Source organism: Schistocerca cancellata, chromosome 9, assembly GCF_023864275.1.
Source record: "Schistocerca cancellata isolate TAMUIC-IGC-003103 chromosome 9, iqSchCanc2.1, whole genome shotgun sequence".
Taxonomy (NCBI): Eukaryota; Metazoa; Arthropoda; class Insecta; order Orthoptera; family Acrididae; genus Schistocerca; species Schistocerca cancellata.
In genome coordinates this window covers 312816021-312830863 of record NC_064634.1, presented here as the reverse complement: position 1 = coordinate 312830863, position 14843 = coordinate 312816021, and the positions used below count along the sequence as shown (strand labels likewise).

The following is a 14843-nucleotide window of genomic DNA, read 5'->3' as shown; positions in this document are numbered from 1 at the left end:
ACTCATAAACATTGTGGATGAAAATCCGGTCGTCAGAATAACTAAACGGAACTGCTTTCAAGTTGTGCAGGTTCTTCTTGAGAATGACAAAGAGAGCGTGTTGAATTTTGTGGTGATATGCTAGGAATGATGGAAAAACCCGCCAGCATAGCCGAGAACGCTAACGCGCTGCTTCCTGGACTCAGGTAGGCGCTCTGGCCCCGGATCGAATCCGACCGGCGGATTAACGACGACGGCCGGTGTGCCGGCCAGCCTGGATGTGGTTTTTAGGCGGTTTTCCACATCCTACTAGGTGAATACCTGGCTGGTCCCCACGCCCCGCCTCAGTTACACGACTCGCAGACATTTGTACTACATTCACACTGTTTCACGATTTACACTAGACGTAGACAGCTGGGGTACACTACTTCCATCCCGGGGGGTATGGGGTGGTGGCAGGAAGGACATCCGGCCACCCCTTAATTGTTGTTGTTGTTGTGGTTTTCAGTCCTGAGACTGGTTTGATGCAGCTCTCCCCTTAATTAACCATGCCAAATCCGTACTTAACCCTGCCGAACCTGCGCAAAAATGCGGGATAAGGCAGTAGCGAAAGAAGAAGAAGAAGAATGCTAGAAATGATGGAAAATGATGCGTTGGCAGCGCACTTTATTTTTACTGCTAAATCTACATTTCACCTTAGTGGAAGAGTGAACGGACACAATGTCCGAATGTGGAGTCTGCAAAATCAACGTACAACGTGCACCATGAGGGAGACTCGGCGAAGCTAAACGTGTTCCGTACCTTATTATGAACAAAAGTTTGTGGACTGTTCGATTTTGGGAAAAGCACTGTAAGTCTAATAATGTAGCTGGACATCTTGGAACAATGGCTTTTCCTTAACTTATCCAAGCTTCACAATACTCTATTTTCCAACAGCTCTGCGCCGGTCACACTATCATCTCAGGATTTTTAAATCGATTCCTTCCTCTGTGACAGACTGATCGTATGGGGAATCGAGGCCTGTCTCTACACATGTGGCCACTGAGATTTCCTGATCTCACGCTCTGTGACTTTTTCCTGTGGGGCTGTGTTAAGGAGGCTGCTTACGTGGCACCTTCCACCAAGAACTCCGACTGACTTGCGGAACCGTGTCACTGCTGTGGTGAATTCCGTAACACAAGACATGCTTGACGAGTTTGCCTACCGTTTAGATGTTTACCATGCAGCAAAGGAGTGACTCTTCGAACATTTATAATGTGTGTTAAAATTTTTTTTAAAACTTCGTCCTTTCAGTAGTACGTATACTGTTCATGTACAGTTTGTACTTCAGGAATACAGATCATTTAAATTGGGTCTAACTTTTTGAATAACTCTGTATACTGCAGACTGTTAAAATTACAACAACAGGAAGGATAGTAAATACAGAAAGTTCAGTTGTTGAATGTTTATAGTAAAGTAGGATAAGTACATTATTAAATTTGTAGGTAATGTGGGGGAATACAGAGATATCAATTTAGTACGCAGTGCCGCCACCCTTGGGACCTGGGACCAGCAGCAGGTCTAAACCACTGCCCATCGAGCCTAAATGAGCTTGGATCACAATGACGTCATGCCTCGCTGCTTCAGCTGTGGCCCGGAGTTCACCAACTTTAGTGGCTGCTGGGTGGTGGCATGACACTCTCTCAGAAGCCCATGAAGAGGTGTTTTCAGTGGACGATGTCTGGAGTCGAATACTCTTTGTATGGGGAAGAGTCACTAAAGTGCAGACAACATCCGGCATTGTTTAATATTGTTGAAAGGTAACGTTGCAGAGGCTTCGAAGGTAGGCCACAATCACTGGCCGTAACACGTCACAAATGTAATGCCTTCTGTTTTAATTAACGGCTAAGCGAACCAGAGGTGATCATGTTCTGCACCCAGTGGCACCCCATATCTTCAAGCCAGCTGTTGGACCCGTGTGAATTTACGAGGTGCGACAATAAAGTAATGAGACTGATATGAAAAAAATGTTGCTTACCTTTTTAGTGAAGTTTAGTGTTGTCTCCTTCAGAGTAGTTCCCTTCTGATTGCACACACTTTTTCCAGCGCTTCTGCCATTGATGGTAACATTTCTGGTACTCATCTTCTGTAATATCCTCCAAGACCCTCGTCACAGCTTTTTAGACATCATGTGTTGTTTGAAAATGGTGTCCCTTGACCGCCGTTTCGACTCTTGGAAATAGAAAAAGTCGCACGGAGCGATATCTGGTGAATAAGGTGGCTGTGGTAGTACTAAAATTTGTTTTGAGGTTAAAAATTGCTGTACTGACAGAGCAGTATGGGATGGCGCATTATCGTGATGCAGAGTCCAATTATCAGCAATGATGGCATGGACACAAAGAACTCTTTTACAAAGTCTTTCTAAAATTTCTTTGTAGTAATATTGATTAACTGTTTATGAACAATTCCCTTGGAATCTAAGAAGCATGCAAGCATGCATTTCGCTTTTGACTTCGACATGCGAGCTATTTTTGGTCTGGGTGACCCCTTTGAGCACCATTGCGAATTTGGCGTTTTGTCTCTGGATCATACTGAAAAACCGAGCGAGGTGGCGCAGTGGTAGCACACTGGACTCGCATTCGGGAGGACGACGGTTTTATCCCGCGTCCGGCCATTCTGATTTAGGTTTTCCGTGATTTCCCTAAATCGCTCCAGGCAAATGCTGGGATGGTTCCTTTGAAAGGGCGCGGCCGACTTCCTTCTCCATCCTTCCCTAATCCGATGAGACCGATGACCTCGCTGTTTGGTCTCTTCCCCTAAACAATCCAATCCAATCCATACTGAAAAAACCAACTTTCATCACCAGTGATAACACGGCTCAACAATTCTGGATTGATTTCCGTTTGCTCTAACAGATCGGCTGCCACATTTTTCCGTGTTTCTCGCTGTTGTGGTGTGAGATTTTTGGGCACCATTTTTGCACAAATCTTTCTCATACCAAGATCTTCAGTTATTATTAGACGAACCGTTTCTCGATTGATGTACAGTTCTGCAGTCATTTTCACGGATTATCTTCGATCAGATCGTACGAGTTCACGCACCCTGGCCAAGTTGACATCCGTCCGTGAGGCTGATGGTCATCCACTGCGGTCTTCATCTTCAACATTCGTTCTGCCTTCACTAAACATTTTATGCCAGCGAAAAACTTGAGCTCTTGACATAACCTCCTCTCCAAAAGCCTTCTGAAGCTTACCGTAAGTTGTCGTCGCGTTTTCACCCAGTTTAACACAAAAAGAAATGCGCAATGTTATGAGGTTCCATTTCAGAGACGAGAGACACAAACACATGTTAACTTATGACAGCACAACACACGACTGATCAGTTGCATCGATGTGCCGCTTGGATTAGAAGCAGCTTATGGACCAAGGTCAAAGGTAATGTGCCTACACAAGCCTGCAGGGTTGCCACATCTTGCAAAGAAAATCAGTCTCATTACTTTATTGTCGCACCTCGTATTGTGGCAATGTTAGTTCTAGTTGCAGCCTTCACCCACGGACCCATCCACGGTGATGCTATATCCCACACCTGGATTCGTGTGAAAGTATGGCGTGGCGCCGCTGTGCGTGTCCAGTGTTTCTGGTGGCTGCGACACTGTCGGCGCGCCTCTCTCTGCTGCTGCATCGAGGGAGGCCGCGGTGTTGACAGTCCGTGGTGCTCCAGACGTCGTCGCACTGTCTGCGTGGATACTTGACTTGCTGGAAGCTGGACCATTTCACTTGCTCGAGGTATGTGACGTGGCTGCACCGTCCTGCACAGCCGACTGATCAGTCTCCATTTTTATTTTTTATTTATTTATTTATTTTACCTGATTGTATTATAATCATCAGACGCTCTCTTACATCGGACCTAGGTTTCACATTTACAGTTTTTTGTTACCTAAGAAATAATTATTTTCATATGACAAACAGTATTAAAATTATTTGACTATCTATAGTAACAGTAAGAGTAAACACTACCGAATATAAACTAATAAGTCAGTACCGGCAGTATTTCTACTGCTGCTAATAGTGGTAATAGTAATAATAATAACGAAATTCAAAATAAAAGGATGTGTAAGGCAAGGTGACGGCCTATCTCCACTCCTCTTCAACTGCGTCCTAGAGAATATGGTAAGAGAATGGAAACAAAACCTGAAAGAACATAAGCCATCACCAATAAGACTGATGATAAGAACATGGGTGTTGAAATTCACTGTGTAGCATTTTCCGATGATGGTGCCATTCTTTCTGAAAGCCTAAGAAAAGCAGAAATACAAATCAGTCTCTTAGAAGAAATAGCGAGCCAAGCAGGTGTAAGAATCTCCAGGAATCCTAGTGACAGATATTCAACAGATAAAGAGGGTTAGGAAACTTAAATGATTCAAGAAAATACCTTAGAAAAATTCGCTGTAGAAGAAAATTTAAAATGGAGAGAGCATGTGGTATAACCAGGAACATTTGCAACGCAAAGTCTCTAAAAATTTGAAAATACAGCACTACGACACAGCATCAAAACCATGATGTCTTTATGCAAGTGAATGTTTAGTACTGAAATACAAATTACACTAACTTGAAGTCCTAGGAAGAAGAATCATGCCCGCTAAGAAATGCAGAGGTATTGGAATTTAGAAGCAATTAAGAAGTAGAATGAGATTTTCACTCTACAGCGGAGTGTGCACTGATATGAAACTTCCTGGCAGATTAAAACTGTGTGTCGGACGGAGACTCGAACTCGGGACCTTTGCCTTTCGCGGGCAAGAGCTCTAACAACTGCGCTATCCAAGCATGACTCACGCCCCGTCCTCACAGCTTCACTTCCGCCAGTACCTCGCCTCCTACCTTCCAAACTTTACAGAAGCTCTCCTGCGAAACTTGCAGAACTAGCACTCCTGACAGAAAGGATATTGTGGAGACATGGCTTAAAAAAAAAAGTTGGTAGAGCACTTGCCCGCGAAAGGCAGAGGTCCCGAGTTTGGGTCTCAGTCCGGCACACAGTTTTAATCTGCTAGGAAGTTTCAATTAAGAAGTATATCGCAACGTATAAAACATAACTGAAATGCAACAGAAAGAGATTTTTGAAGAAAAAAGTGTTATAAATGGTAGGATTCCAAGGCAGGAGGGAGAAGACGACAGTATCAAAATGGTCTGAGGAGAGAAAAAGGATACATAGTAAGTAGATGAAAGAATAGTGGAGGAAGAAGAAAGAAGAATGTCGGAGGTAGCATTGAACGTGGCGCCTGGTCCTCAGATGACTCAAACGGAAAAAGAAGAAGAAATATTACTGACAAAAATAACAATAATGATAGTGGTACATATGAAAGAATTTATTGGTGTACATCTTACATTGTTTTTTATTTATACTACTTTTGAGGAACTGAAATTTAAGGAGACTGCATCAAGTAAGAATACTGGGAAATGAGAAAGGCATAGTTGTAAAGAAGGCTGTACAAGGGTAACGAGTATGTACAGAGACAATGGTAATCATTATTGTTGCTTTAGTAGGTACGCCACTGTCCTTTGATGCTCGACATGTTATTCAGTTCTCTAATAAAAGTGGGAGATGATTCCAGATTCGGGTTTCTTTTACTGAGAATGACTTCTAGAATGAGGCTGAACGATAGAGTGGGACAGAAAGGACTTTGCTCTGATGGGAGCCGGTGTTTCTGCCATGTTGTTCAGACAAGACCGCTAAGGTCGAGGAGAGATATGGGGGACAATGTACAGTAGAGAAGTCAGAGGGTATGGAAAACTCAACGCTTGTCTGCGCACAGTCGGGACAGCTATGCATATGATGGTGCACATGATCAACGAGCCTAACATCACAGATATAACGAACACAACAATCATAACCAGTTCCAGATGCTGTGAGCTCTCCTTAGAAAGCGCTTGCATCGCTGTAGTTAATAATTGGAAGAATAAATATTTGCACAAGTTTGGTTTTCAGGTCAAGAGGGTCGAGCTGTTTATATTTTTGTAGACCATGAAGCTGGTGCTGTTTTGCACACTGCAGTTGCCTGCTCAGTCAAATTTAGATTTTCATCTGTTATTACTCCTAGACTCTTTGCTGAAGGAGAGAAGTTGATATTTGCCCCATTTAGGGTTAAAATTCAAGGGATTCTCGATAATTCGTGCTAATGAGCCTAGACAGACCATCCATTACCGCTTGGGTCCTGGATGGGTTGAACATTAACCCTATATCGTGCGCCCATATTGACTGTGTATACAATACATCTATTCTACCAGGTGCTACTTGCGTGGGAAAATTGAAACTTGCATGGCGTTGAGACTGTCCCTCCCGAAGACGCCAGTTCCAGATTCAGTCGTTAGATCCCGCCCAAGATCAGCAACAATGTCGTGGAATAGTCTCTACTGTATGGGCTAAGATCTTTTCGCTGTCCAGTTCCAGTAATGAGTGATAGACGTTTCTCGTGCTTGAACGGGGCACACAAAATCAGTCAGCCACTTTTTCTAGTTTTATTTTACTGTCATTTCGACCGTAACACCTTACGGTCATCCTGTTTGGTTACTGACGACGTTACATTACCAACACCATTCTTGTATTTTAAATGACTTATATTAATACATCTAATTAAAAGAATCATAATTGTAAATAAAACTGCACTGAGATTCCATGAATAAAATCACTTTTAGATTTCAATACAGTGATTGCTGCAGGGACTTGCACATAGTTCTCATCGGATAGTGAATTAATCTTCTGTTGAAGTTGGACACGCCTGAGCTCCAGGATGAAGTTTTTCGTCGTAACTTCATATTTGCTGCAAGAGAACAACATATGATTTAGAATCCATAGTGACTTACTAACACAGTAACAAAAAGGCGGTGCACTGATGTTGGCTTTATATAGGTGAGACAGAAAACATCTGTGTCGAAATCTGATTTTGCAAACCGTGCTGATTGCCCGTTTTGATAATGCTGTGAAGTAGTCATTGAAGTGAAGGATGTCGCGTTGGGCAGCGTGCTCAGCAACTGGGTGGTCCAGCTGTTTGTAGGCCACTGTTTTTCGCTGGCTATTTATACAGATAGACAGCTTGTTTGTTGTCATGGCCACGTAGGATGCAGCACAGTGGTTCCAGCTTAGCCTCTAGACCACATGACTAATTTCACAGGTATCCCTGCCTTTGATGGGATAGGTGATTCTTGTGGCTGGACTGGCGTAGATGGTGGTAGGCAGATGTTTGAGACTGGTCTTGCATCTATGTCTGTTACAGGGAAATGAGCCATGAGACTCCCAACTGCTTGCCTCGCAGACATCTTCAGAAAGAGCGAACACAAATAATGTGGAGATATTAAATATGTGCGTGTGAGCAGAAATTTGTTAATATCGATTATAAATTTAAGTGTGAATCGTCTGTTTGCTAATGGAGGGAAGTGTAGGAGATAAAAATTGTGGAGAGAGACAAAGGCATGAATACGGTAAGTAGGTACAAACAGATGTAGGTTGCAGTAATTGTTCATAGATGAAGAGACTTCACAGGATAGTCTAGCATGAAGAGCTGCATCAAACCAGTCTTCGGACTCAAGGCCACAGCAACAACATAGAAAACTTTCAGGAATTCTGTCTTACTGTCAGTTAGTTTAACTTTTATGTACAAAGACAGAATGATGACTGATAAATGTTTCCTATAGTTTGCTACCAATATATATGCAGATGAATAGCTAAACACATTTCAAGAAATTCTGCACCCCACAGCTAAGCTACGCCTCCCTCCTTCCCCCATCTCTTCCTCCCTCTCTCTCTCTTCTCTCTCTCTCTCTCTCTCTCTCTCTCTCTCTCTCTCTCTCTCTCTCTCTCTCTCTCAGACACACTTTCTTCCTCTGGCTACTAGACTAAGATGTAGGGTGGGCTGATTGAGATCCAGTTCAATAAATCACTCACATAATTGCGATTGCAAGAATCAGTGTTGTACTGGCGTAATAGAATATACCAGTAAACCTCGAGTCTTTAAAGAATGGAACTCCCATGTACACAAGAGCTTCAAATGTCTGAGTACTTTAGAAATGAGTAAATGTGTTAAATATTTGACTTTAAGCATCTAAGCGAGAAAGTTATGAAATTATGCATAAGGTTTGTAGAAAGTCGCTAAGGGCTCTTATTACGAAATACTGGACGCATGTAGTCTGGCTAACATACGCTCCACATAAAGGAAAAGCAAGTTTTTCACGTATTTCAGTGTTTACGATGACATATCCCCTGAACTATATGCCGTACACTGTTATCATTTTGCAGGTGTATTCAGTGGTATAAGTGGATACTGTCTGGAAACTTTGCTGTGAACAGAATTGGTACGAAGAAGAAATAAATCGAAACATCATCTCTGATGCTGAAGTTTTGCTGCATAAATAGCGAAAATGTAGTAACGACAATCTTTTTTTCCTTTCATCATTTTATTGAGCGTGTAACCGGGAAAAGTTTCGTAAATGCTTGAAATTATGTGTTAAGTGTGTTGAAAGTCGCTAAGTGCTCTCATTCTGAAATACTGGCTGAATAAAGTCTGGGTATTAGTGCGCCATGAGTTTCACAATTTCTAACTGCAATACTTGCCGTATTGCGTTAAACCTTCAACATAAAGTTATACCTCTTAATGAGGGGCAGATGCACATAAGCTCGAACTCTTACTGGAATTAGCGAAATTCTGTGGATAATGAGGTTATTGGGCTGTAGACAGGACGACAATTTGTATTTGGAGAGCTGTGGTAAGTTCCTGTAGGACCAAACTACTGAGGTCATCCGTCCCTAGGCTTACACACTACTTAGTCTAACTTAAACTAATTTACGCTAAGGACAACACGCCCATCCATGCCTGAGGGAGGACTCGAACCTCCGTTGGGGGGCCGGCGCGAAGGTGGGGGGGGGGGGGGGGGGGGAGATGCTGCGCGAACCGTGGCAAGGCGCCCTAGACCACACGGCTGGGAATTTGAGTCTGTTTAAAGGCATACTAGCAAAGTCCGTTCAGATGTGCCGACCACTGTGTCTGGATGGCCCACTGGTCGGAGCATCTGCCTACAAAGCAGGAGGCCCAGGTTCGAATTCTGATCTGGCATAAATTTTCAACTTTTCCCATTGATTTAAATTAATGGCCAAGATTTGTAATTCCTTTGTGTCTTAATAAATTGTAGACTCATGTTCAGAAAAAACAGAACATCTTGAACGACTGGACATAGGACGTTCATATTCACAGGACATGGGCATTAGTATGTCCTGCAGAAATGATTATCCCTTGAACCGTGTTGACCTGTGGGTTCAAGGTCAAAATTAATATCATGACTCAACACCACCTACTATTAAAATGTGCCTACGGCTCTTGCTGTCGCTATAAATCGAAAGTAATGGGTCAGTGTGCCTTGAGCAGATTTGCAGGATGCCTTGCAGATACGTGCGCGAACTGTACCATCAAGTTAGTGAGTCTGAAAGAGATCGCATTATTGACATGATACAATGTAATACTTCGATTTGGATAATTGCTGCTTGTGTGGGATGAAGAGTTCCAGCCTTGTAACGAGCGTGTGCACAATGGTTCACGGAAGATCATAGAATACAACAAGATGGGTCAGGTCGTCCCACCCAGACCCCCCACCCTCCCCACTCCCGAGAAGATCGATTCCTCATCCGAATGGCATTGCAGGAGAGATCTGCATCCTCCTCGGATCTGCCGCAACACTGAGACAGTGTAACACACCATACACTATCAGGGCTGAGAGTCCGTCGCTGTTTATTATGACGTGGGTTAGGTGCGCATGGTCCACTTCTCTGGCTACCTTTGACGTATGTGGAGAAACATACTAGACAGCAGTGGTGTATGGAAACGACATGACTGCGACAGAAATGGAATGAGATAGTGTTTTTGGACGAATCAAGGTTCTGTTTGTTTGAAAATAATGGTGAAGGGGGGCGGGGGGGTGACATCACAGTGACTGCATTCGCATTAGAAATACAGAACCATCTCAAGGCCTGTTGGTGTGGGGTGCTATTGGGTACAACCACAAATCACAGCTGGTGCGTGTCCAGGGCACTGTGAGCAGTGAATGACATCCTGCAACCTGTAGCATTATCCTTTCTGCACAACACCCCAGACTGCATTTTTCAAAAAAATGTCTCTGAGCACTATGGGACTTAACATCTTAGGTCATCAGTCCCCTACAACTTAGAACTACTTAAACCTAACTAACCTAAGAACATCACACACATCCATGCCCGGGGCAGGATTCGAACCTGCGACCGTAGCGGCCGCGCGGTTCCAGTCTGAAGCGCCTAGAACCACTCGGCAACCAGTGGCCGGCACTGCATTTTTCAATAAGACAATGTTGATACACGAACACGTGTCTTCTGGGTGTCACTGGATGTCAGCTTTTCACCCTGGCCCGCCAAGTCAACAGTCTTGTCGCCAATCGAAAATGTGTGTCCCAAAGTCAACTGACAAAGATGAATTTTGCAACCAGGTGAATACCATATGCCTTGTCATCATGCATGGAACAAGTTATCAGGGCCCATGGCAGAGCCTGTGCCTAAGAGGCAAGAGGACACATACTGAACTGAGGTGACTGAAATGATAATCACTTCAGTGGAACGTACTAATGTGCATGGCCTGTGAATATGAACGTCCTATCTCTAGTTGTTCAAGGTGTTCTGTTTCTTTTGAACATGAATGTATATTCCTGCAACTGAGATGGACAAAATAAAAAAAAAAAAGAATTATCAAATTTTCCTCAGTATTGTAGAGTTGTGGACCACTCCGAAGGAGCATGCTTCGAATCAGCAAGTCGTTGATTATAATGATGGCGGTAACGGAGATGGTGGTAGCGGTCGCTGTGATGGTTCGGGTGGTGGTGTAGTGATGAGGATCACAATGTTGATGGTGTGGTATAAAGGATATGTGGGAATGAGGAAACTAAATGAGGCGAGGAAGACATTTTGAGAGCAGTAGAAGGACAGTGACGCAGGTAAGAAGTCCTCTGTCCTTGGCCCCAGTTAGGTCGCCTGACGTGTGATGGAGGGGCGGGCCGCGGCCAACACCCAGGTGGGGGCCGGCAGGCCACAGCCGCCTCCGCCGCCGCCCCCGGCCAGCAGAAGCCTCCAGCGCGCCGCCGCCACCAGACATGCTGCCCAACGCCGCCTCCGCCGTCGCCGCCGCGTCTCTGCTGCTGCTGGCCGCGGACGCCGCACACCTGCGTGAGTCGGTAGCCGTGCCTACAGGGCCCATGTGGAGTGCATAGGCCCCGCCGTGGCCGTCGCGTCTCTGAAGCCCATAGTTTCTACTGCGTTCTAACGTTATAACAAATAACTTAGATGTTAAGGCTTTTCTTACAGCTCGTGGCTCGCTGCTCACGAGATGAATGTAGTGAATGTGGCTATACGAGTCAAAACATCCAAACGAGAAATATTGTAAATTATCGTTCGACACAGACGAATTTCGGACGAAATCAGAGGCAAGCATTATTTGGCATCAATCAAGGTGCCCGTTCGGTTGGCCGTGCGGTCTAACGCACGGCTTTCCGGGCGGGAAGGAGCGCCTGGTCCCCGGCACGAATCCCGCCGGCGGATTTGTGTCGAGGTCCGGTGAACCGGCCAGTCTGTGGATGGTTTTTAGGCGGTTTTCCATCTCCCTCGGCGAATGCGGGCTCGTTCCCCTTATTCCGCCTCAGTTACACCGTGTCGGCGATTGATGCGCAAACAAGTTCTTCACGTACGCATACACTACCATTACTCTACTACGCAAACATAGGTGTTACACTCGTCTGGTGTGAGGCGTTCCATGGGGAGGGGGTCCACCGGGGGCCGAACCGCACAATAACCCTGGGTTCGGTGTGGGGCGGCGGAGGGGTGAAGTGGACTACCGCAGTCGTCGTGGGGTTGTGGACCACTGCGGCTGCGTCGGGGACGGAGCCTCTGTCGTTTCTAGGTCCCTGGTTAACATACAATACAATACAAAGTCAATCAATGTGGTTTTGGCAGTGGTGGGGCTGAACCACGTTCGTCTGCATCCACATTTTCATAAGTATTTTGCATTTCACACTTAAGTGCCTGGCAGAGGGTTCTGCGAACCACCTCCACACTAGATCTCTACCGTTCCATTCTCTAACATATTGTGGGAAAAACGAAAACTTAAATCTTTCTATACGATCTCTAATTTCTCTTACTTTGTTATGATGATCATTTATCCCTATGTACGTTGGTGACAGTAAAATATTTTTACATTCAAAGAATAAAGTTGGTGATTTCGTGAAAAGATCTCGTCGCAAAGAAAACGCCTTCGTTTTAATTATTACCATCCCAACTCGCTTATCAAATCTGTGCTACGCTGCCCCCCCCCCCCCCCCCCGATTTCGAGATAATACAAAACGAACTGTCCCTTTTTGAACTTTTTCGATGTCCTTCGTCAATACTATGTGGTAAGGATCCCATACAGCGCAGCAGTATTCTAGCATAGGGCGAACACGCTTAGTCAAAGCATTCTCTTTAGCTGATCTGTTGCCGTGCGGATTTAGCCGAACGGCGTATGGCGCTGCAGTCATGGACTGTGCGGCTGGTCCCGGCGGAGGTTCGAGTCCTCCCTCGGGCATGGGTGTGTGTGTTTGTCCTTAGGATAATTTCGGTTAAGTAGTGTGTAAGCTTAGGGACTGATGACCTTAGCAGTTAAGTCCCGTAAGATTTCACACACATTTGAACATTCTGATCTGTTGCATTTCCTAAGCGTTGTGCCAATCAAACCTTGTCTTTGGTTTACCTCCCCCACAACACTACCTATGTGATGGTTCCTATTTAAGTTGTTCCTAATTGTAATTCCTAAATATTTAGTCGAATTGACAGCCTTTATATTTGTGAGGTTTATCGTATAATTGAAATTTAATGGCTTTGTTTTTGTAGTCATGCGGATGACCCCACACTTTTCCCATCTAGAATATGGAATCAATTTGAGGTCCCCTGTCGATGGCACTTATTACCTCGTGCGGATAAAGAACTAGTTGTTTTCCACGAGAAACAGAGATTTTCTGAAACCGTGTTGACCGTGCGACAATAGACCGTTACCGTCGAGATAAATCATAATATTCGAACACAGTATATGTTCCAACTTCCTACTGCAAACTTCGTCTGCAATATGGATCTATAATTCAGCGGATGACTGCCATTTCCTTTTTTGAGTATTGCTCTGACTTGAGCAACTTTCCATTCTTGTCGTACACATCTTGTGTCGGGCGAACGGTTGTATATGATTGCTAAGGATGAGGATAGTGCATCAGCATACTCTGGAGGAAACCTGATTGGTATTGGTATGTGCTTTTTGACCGGAACACAGCAGGTCATTTCGTTTTGAAATTTGTGTGATTGTCCCGGACTGTCAATTATTTTCAAAACATTCAGTCTGTGTCTCCACCTCGACTGAAATGTGGATCTCCCCAAAAAGAAAATTTTAGTGGCAGGTGCGGTACAGTGCGTTGCAAAAACACATAAGAATGATGTAAGAAACGGGAACCCACCACTGCCAAAACCACATTGATTGACTTTGTATTGTATTGTATGTTAACCGGGGACCTAGAAACGACAGAGAGGCTCCGTCCCCGACGCAGCCGCAGTGGTCCACAACCCCACGACGACTGCGGTAGTCCACTTCACCCCTCCGCCGCCCCACACCGAACACAGGGTTATTGTACGGTTCGGCCCCCGGTGGACTTCGTATAGGCGCAAAAGACAGCAAAATCCCCATATTATTTGTAAAGGCAGCGACTGCGGAAGAGAGGACTCAAAAACAAAAAAAACAACATGTACCGTCAAATAGCTCGGAGAAAAAAGAAACAATCTATTGACACACAACCAGTACAGACTAAGGAATACTTATTTATTCACACGAAGTAACAAGCGTTATCGACAGAGGGTCAACGTTGATTCCACATATCTAGATTTCTAGAGGGAACTCCACACCACTGCTCACAGGCGGCTTCTAATCAAAATGCTTACATGAAGATATTTTCAGCTGTAGGACTGCATTCGTGATTTTCTCTCAGGAAATTAACAGTTGTCAGTCCTGTTCTTGAATACTGCAGAGCAGTCTGAGGTCCTTTCCAGATAGAATTGACGGATGACGTAGACAACATAGAAGGGCATCACGAAACAGGAGAGAGACTGTCACGAGTCTGATAAGCTAGCTGGGAAAGTAAAACTTAAAACAAAGGCGTTTTCCATTGCAGGTGAAACATTCCCTTAGAAAAATTGATGAATTACTGTGCTGATGAACCTCTTACGTTTTTTGTTTTTCAAACAACTGAGCAGAACTGAAAGTACTCAAGACATTTTTCTCTTTACTTATTCTGATCAACACTAAACTGACACACAATATTTTTAGCGCAACGCAATCTGACTTTCAATAATCCCTACAAAAGAATGGCCCTGACTAACAATAACCTAAACCTTTTCTGAATCACTTATCTCACAAAAATCTTCGTTACTCAAACTGCTGCAATATAGCGTGCGCCAATACTGCCAGCTGAATAAAAGATTCTAACTACTGAACGCAGTAATTACTGATAGGCATAGTTAGCAAATGAAAGATTTTGATAGAGAACAAACAATGTATTTACCTTAATAATGTACCTTAATATATATATATATATATATATATATATATATATAGCAGTTCATGATATCCAATATTACACATTTACTCTTTCTGATGGACACACGTCCAGATCGTCCGCTCTCAAAATTCTGCCATCTCTCACCCCACATCCACCACTGCTGGCAGCTCACCTCCAACTGCGCAATGCCACGCGCTGTTCACATCCAACTGCCCAACACTACAATAGCGAATATTACAACAATGCCAACCAGCCACA

General features: G+C 44.3%; 1 protein-coding gene across 1 annotated transcript in view; it reads left to right on the top strand.

The window, feature by feature from the left end:
* LOC126101380 (protein takeout-like) overlaps window positions 1–14843 on the top strand; it is an 80103-nt gene that overhangs the window by 6283 nt on the left and 58977 nt on the right. Inside the window, exon 2 of the mRNA XM_049912046.1 lies at window positions 11033–11184. Coding sequence (XP_049768003.1) covers window positions 11033–11184 — 152 coding nt within the window. The remainder of the gene's footprint in view (window positions 1–11032; window positions 11185–14843) is intronic.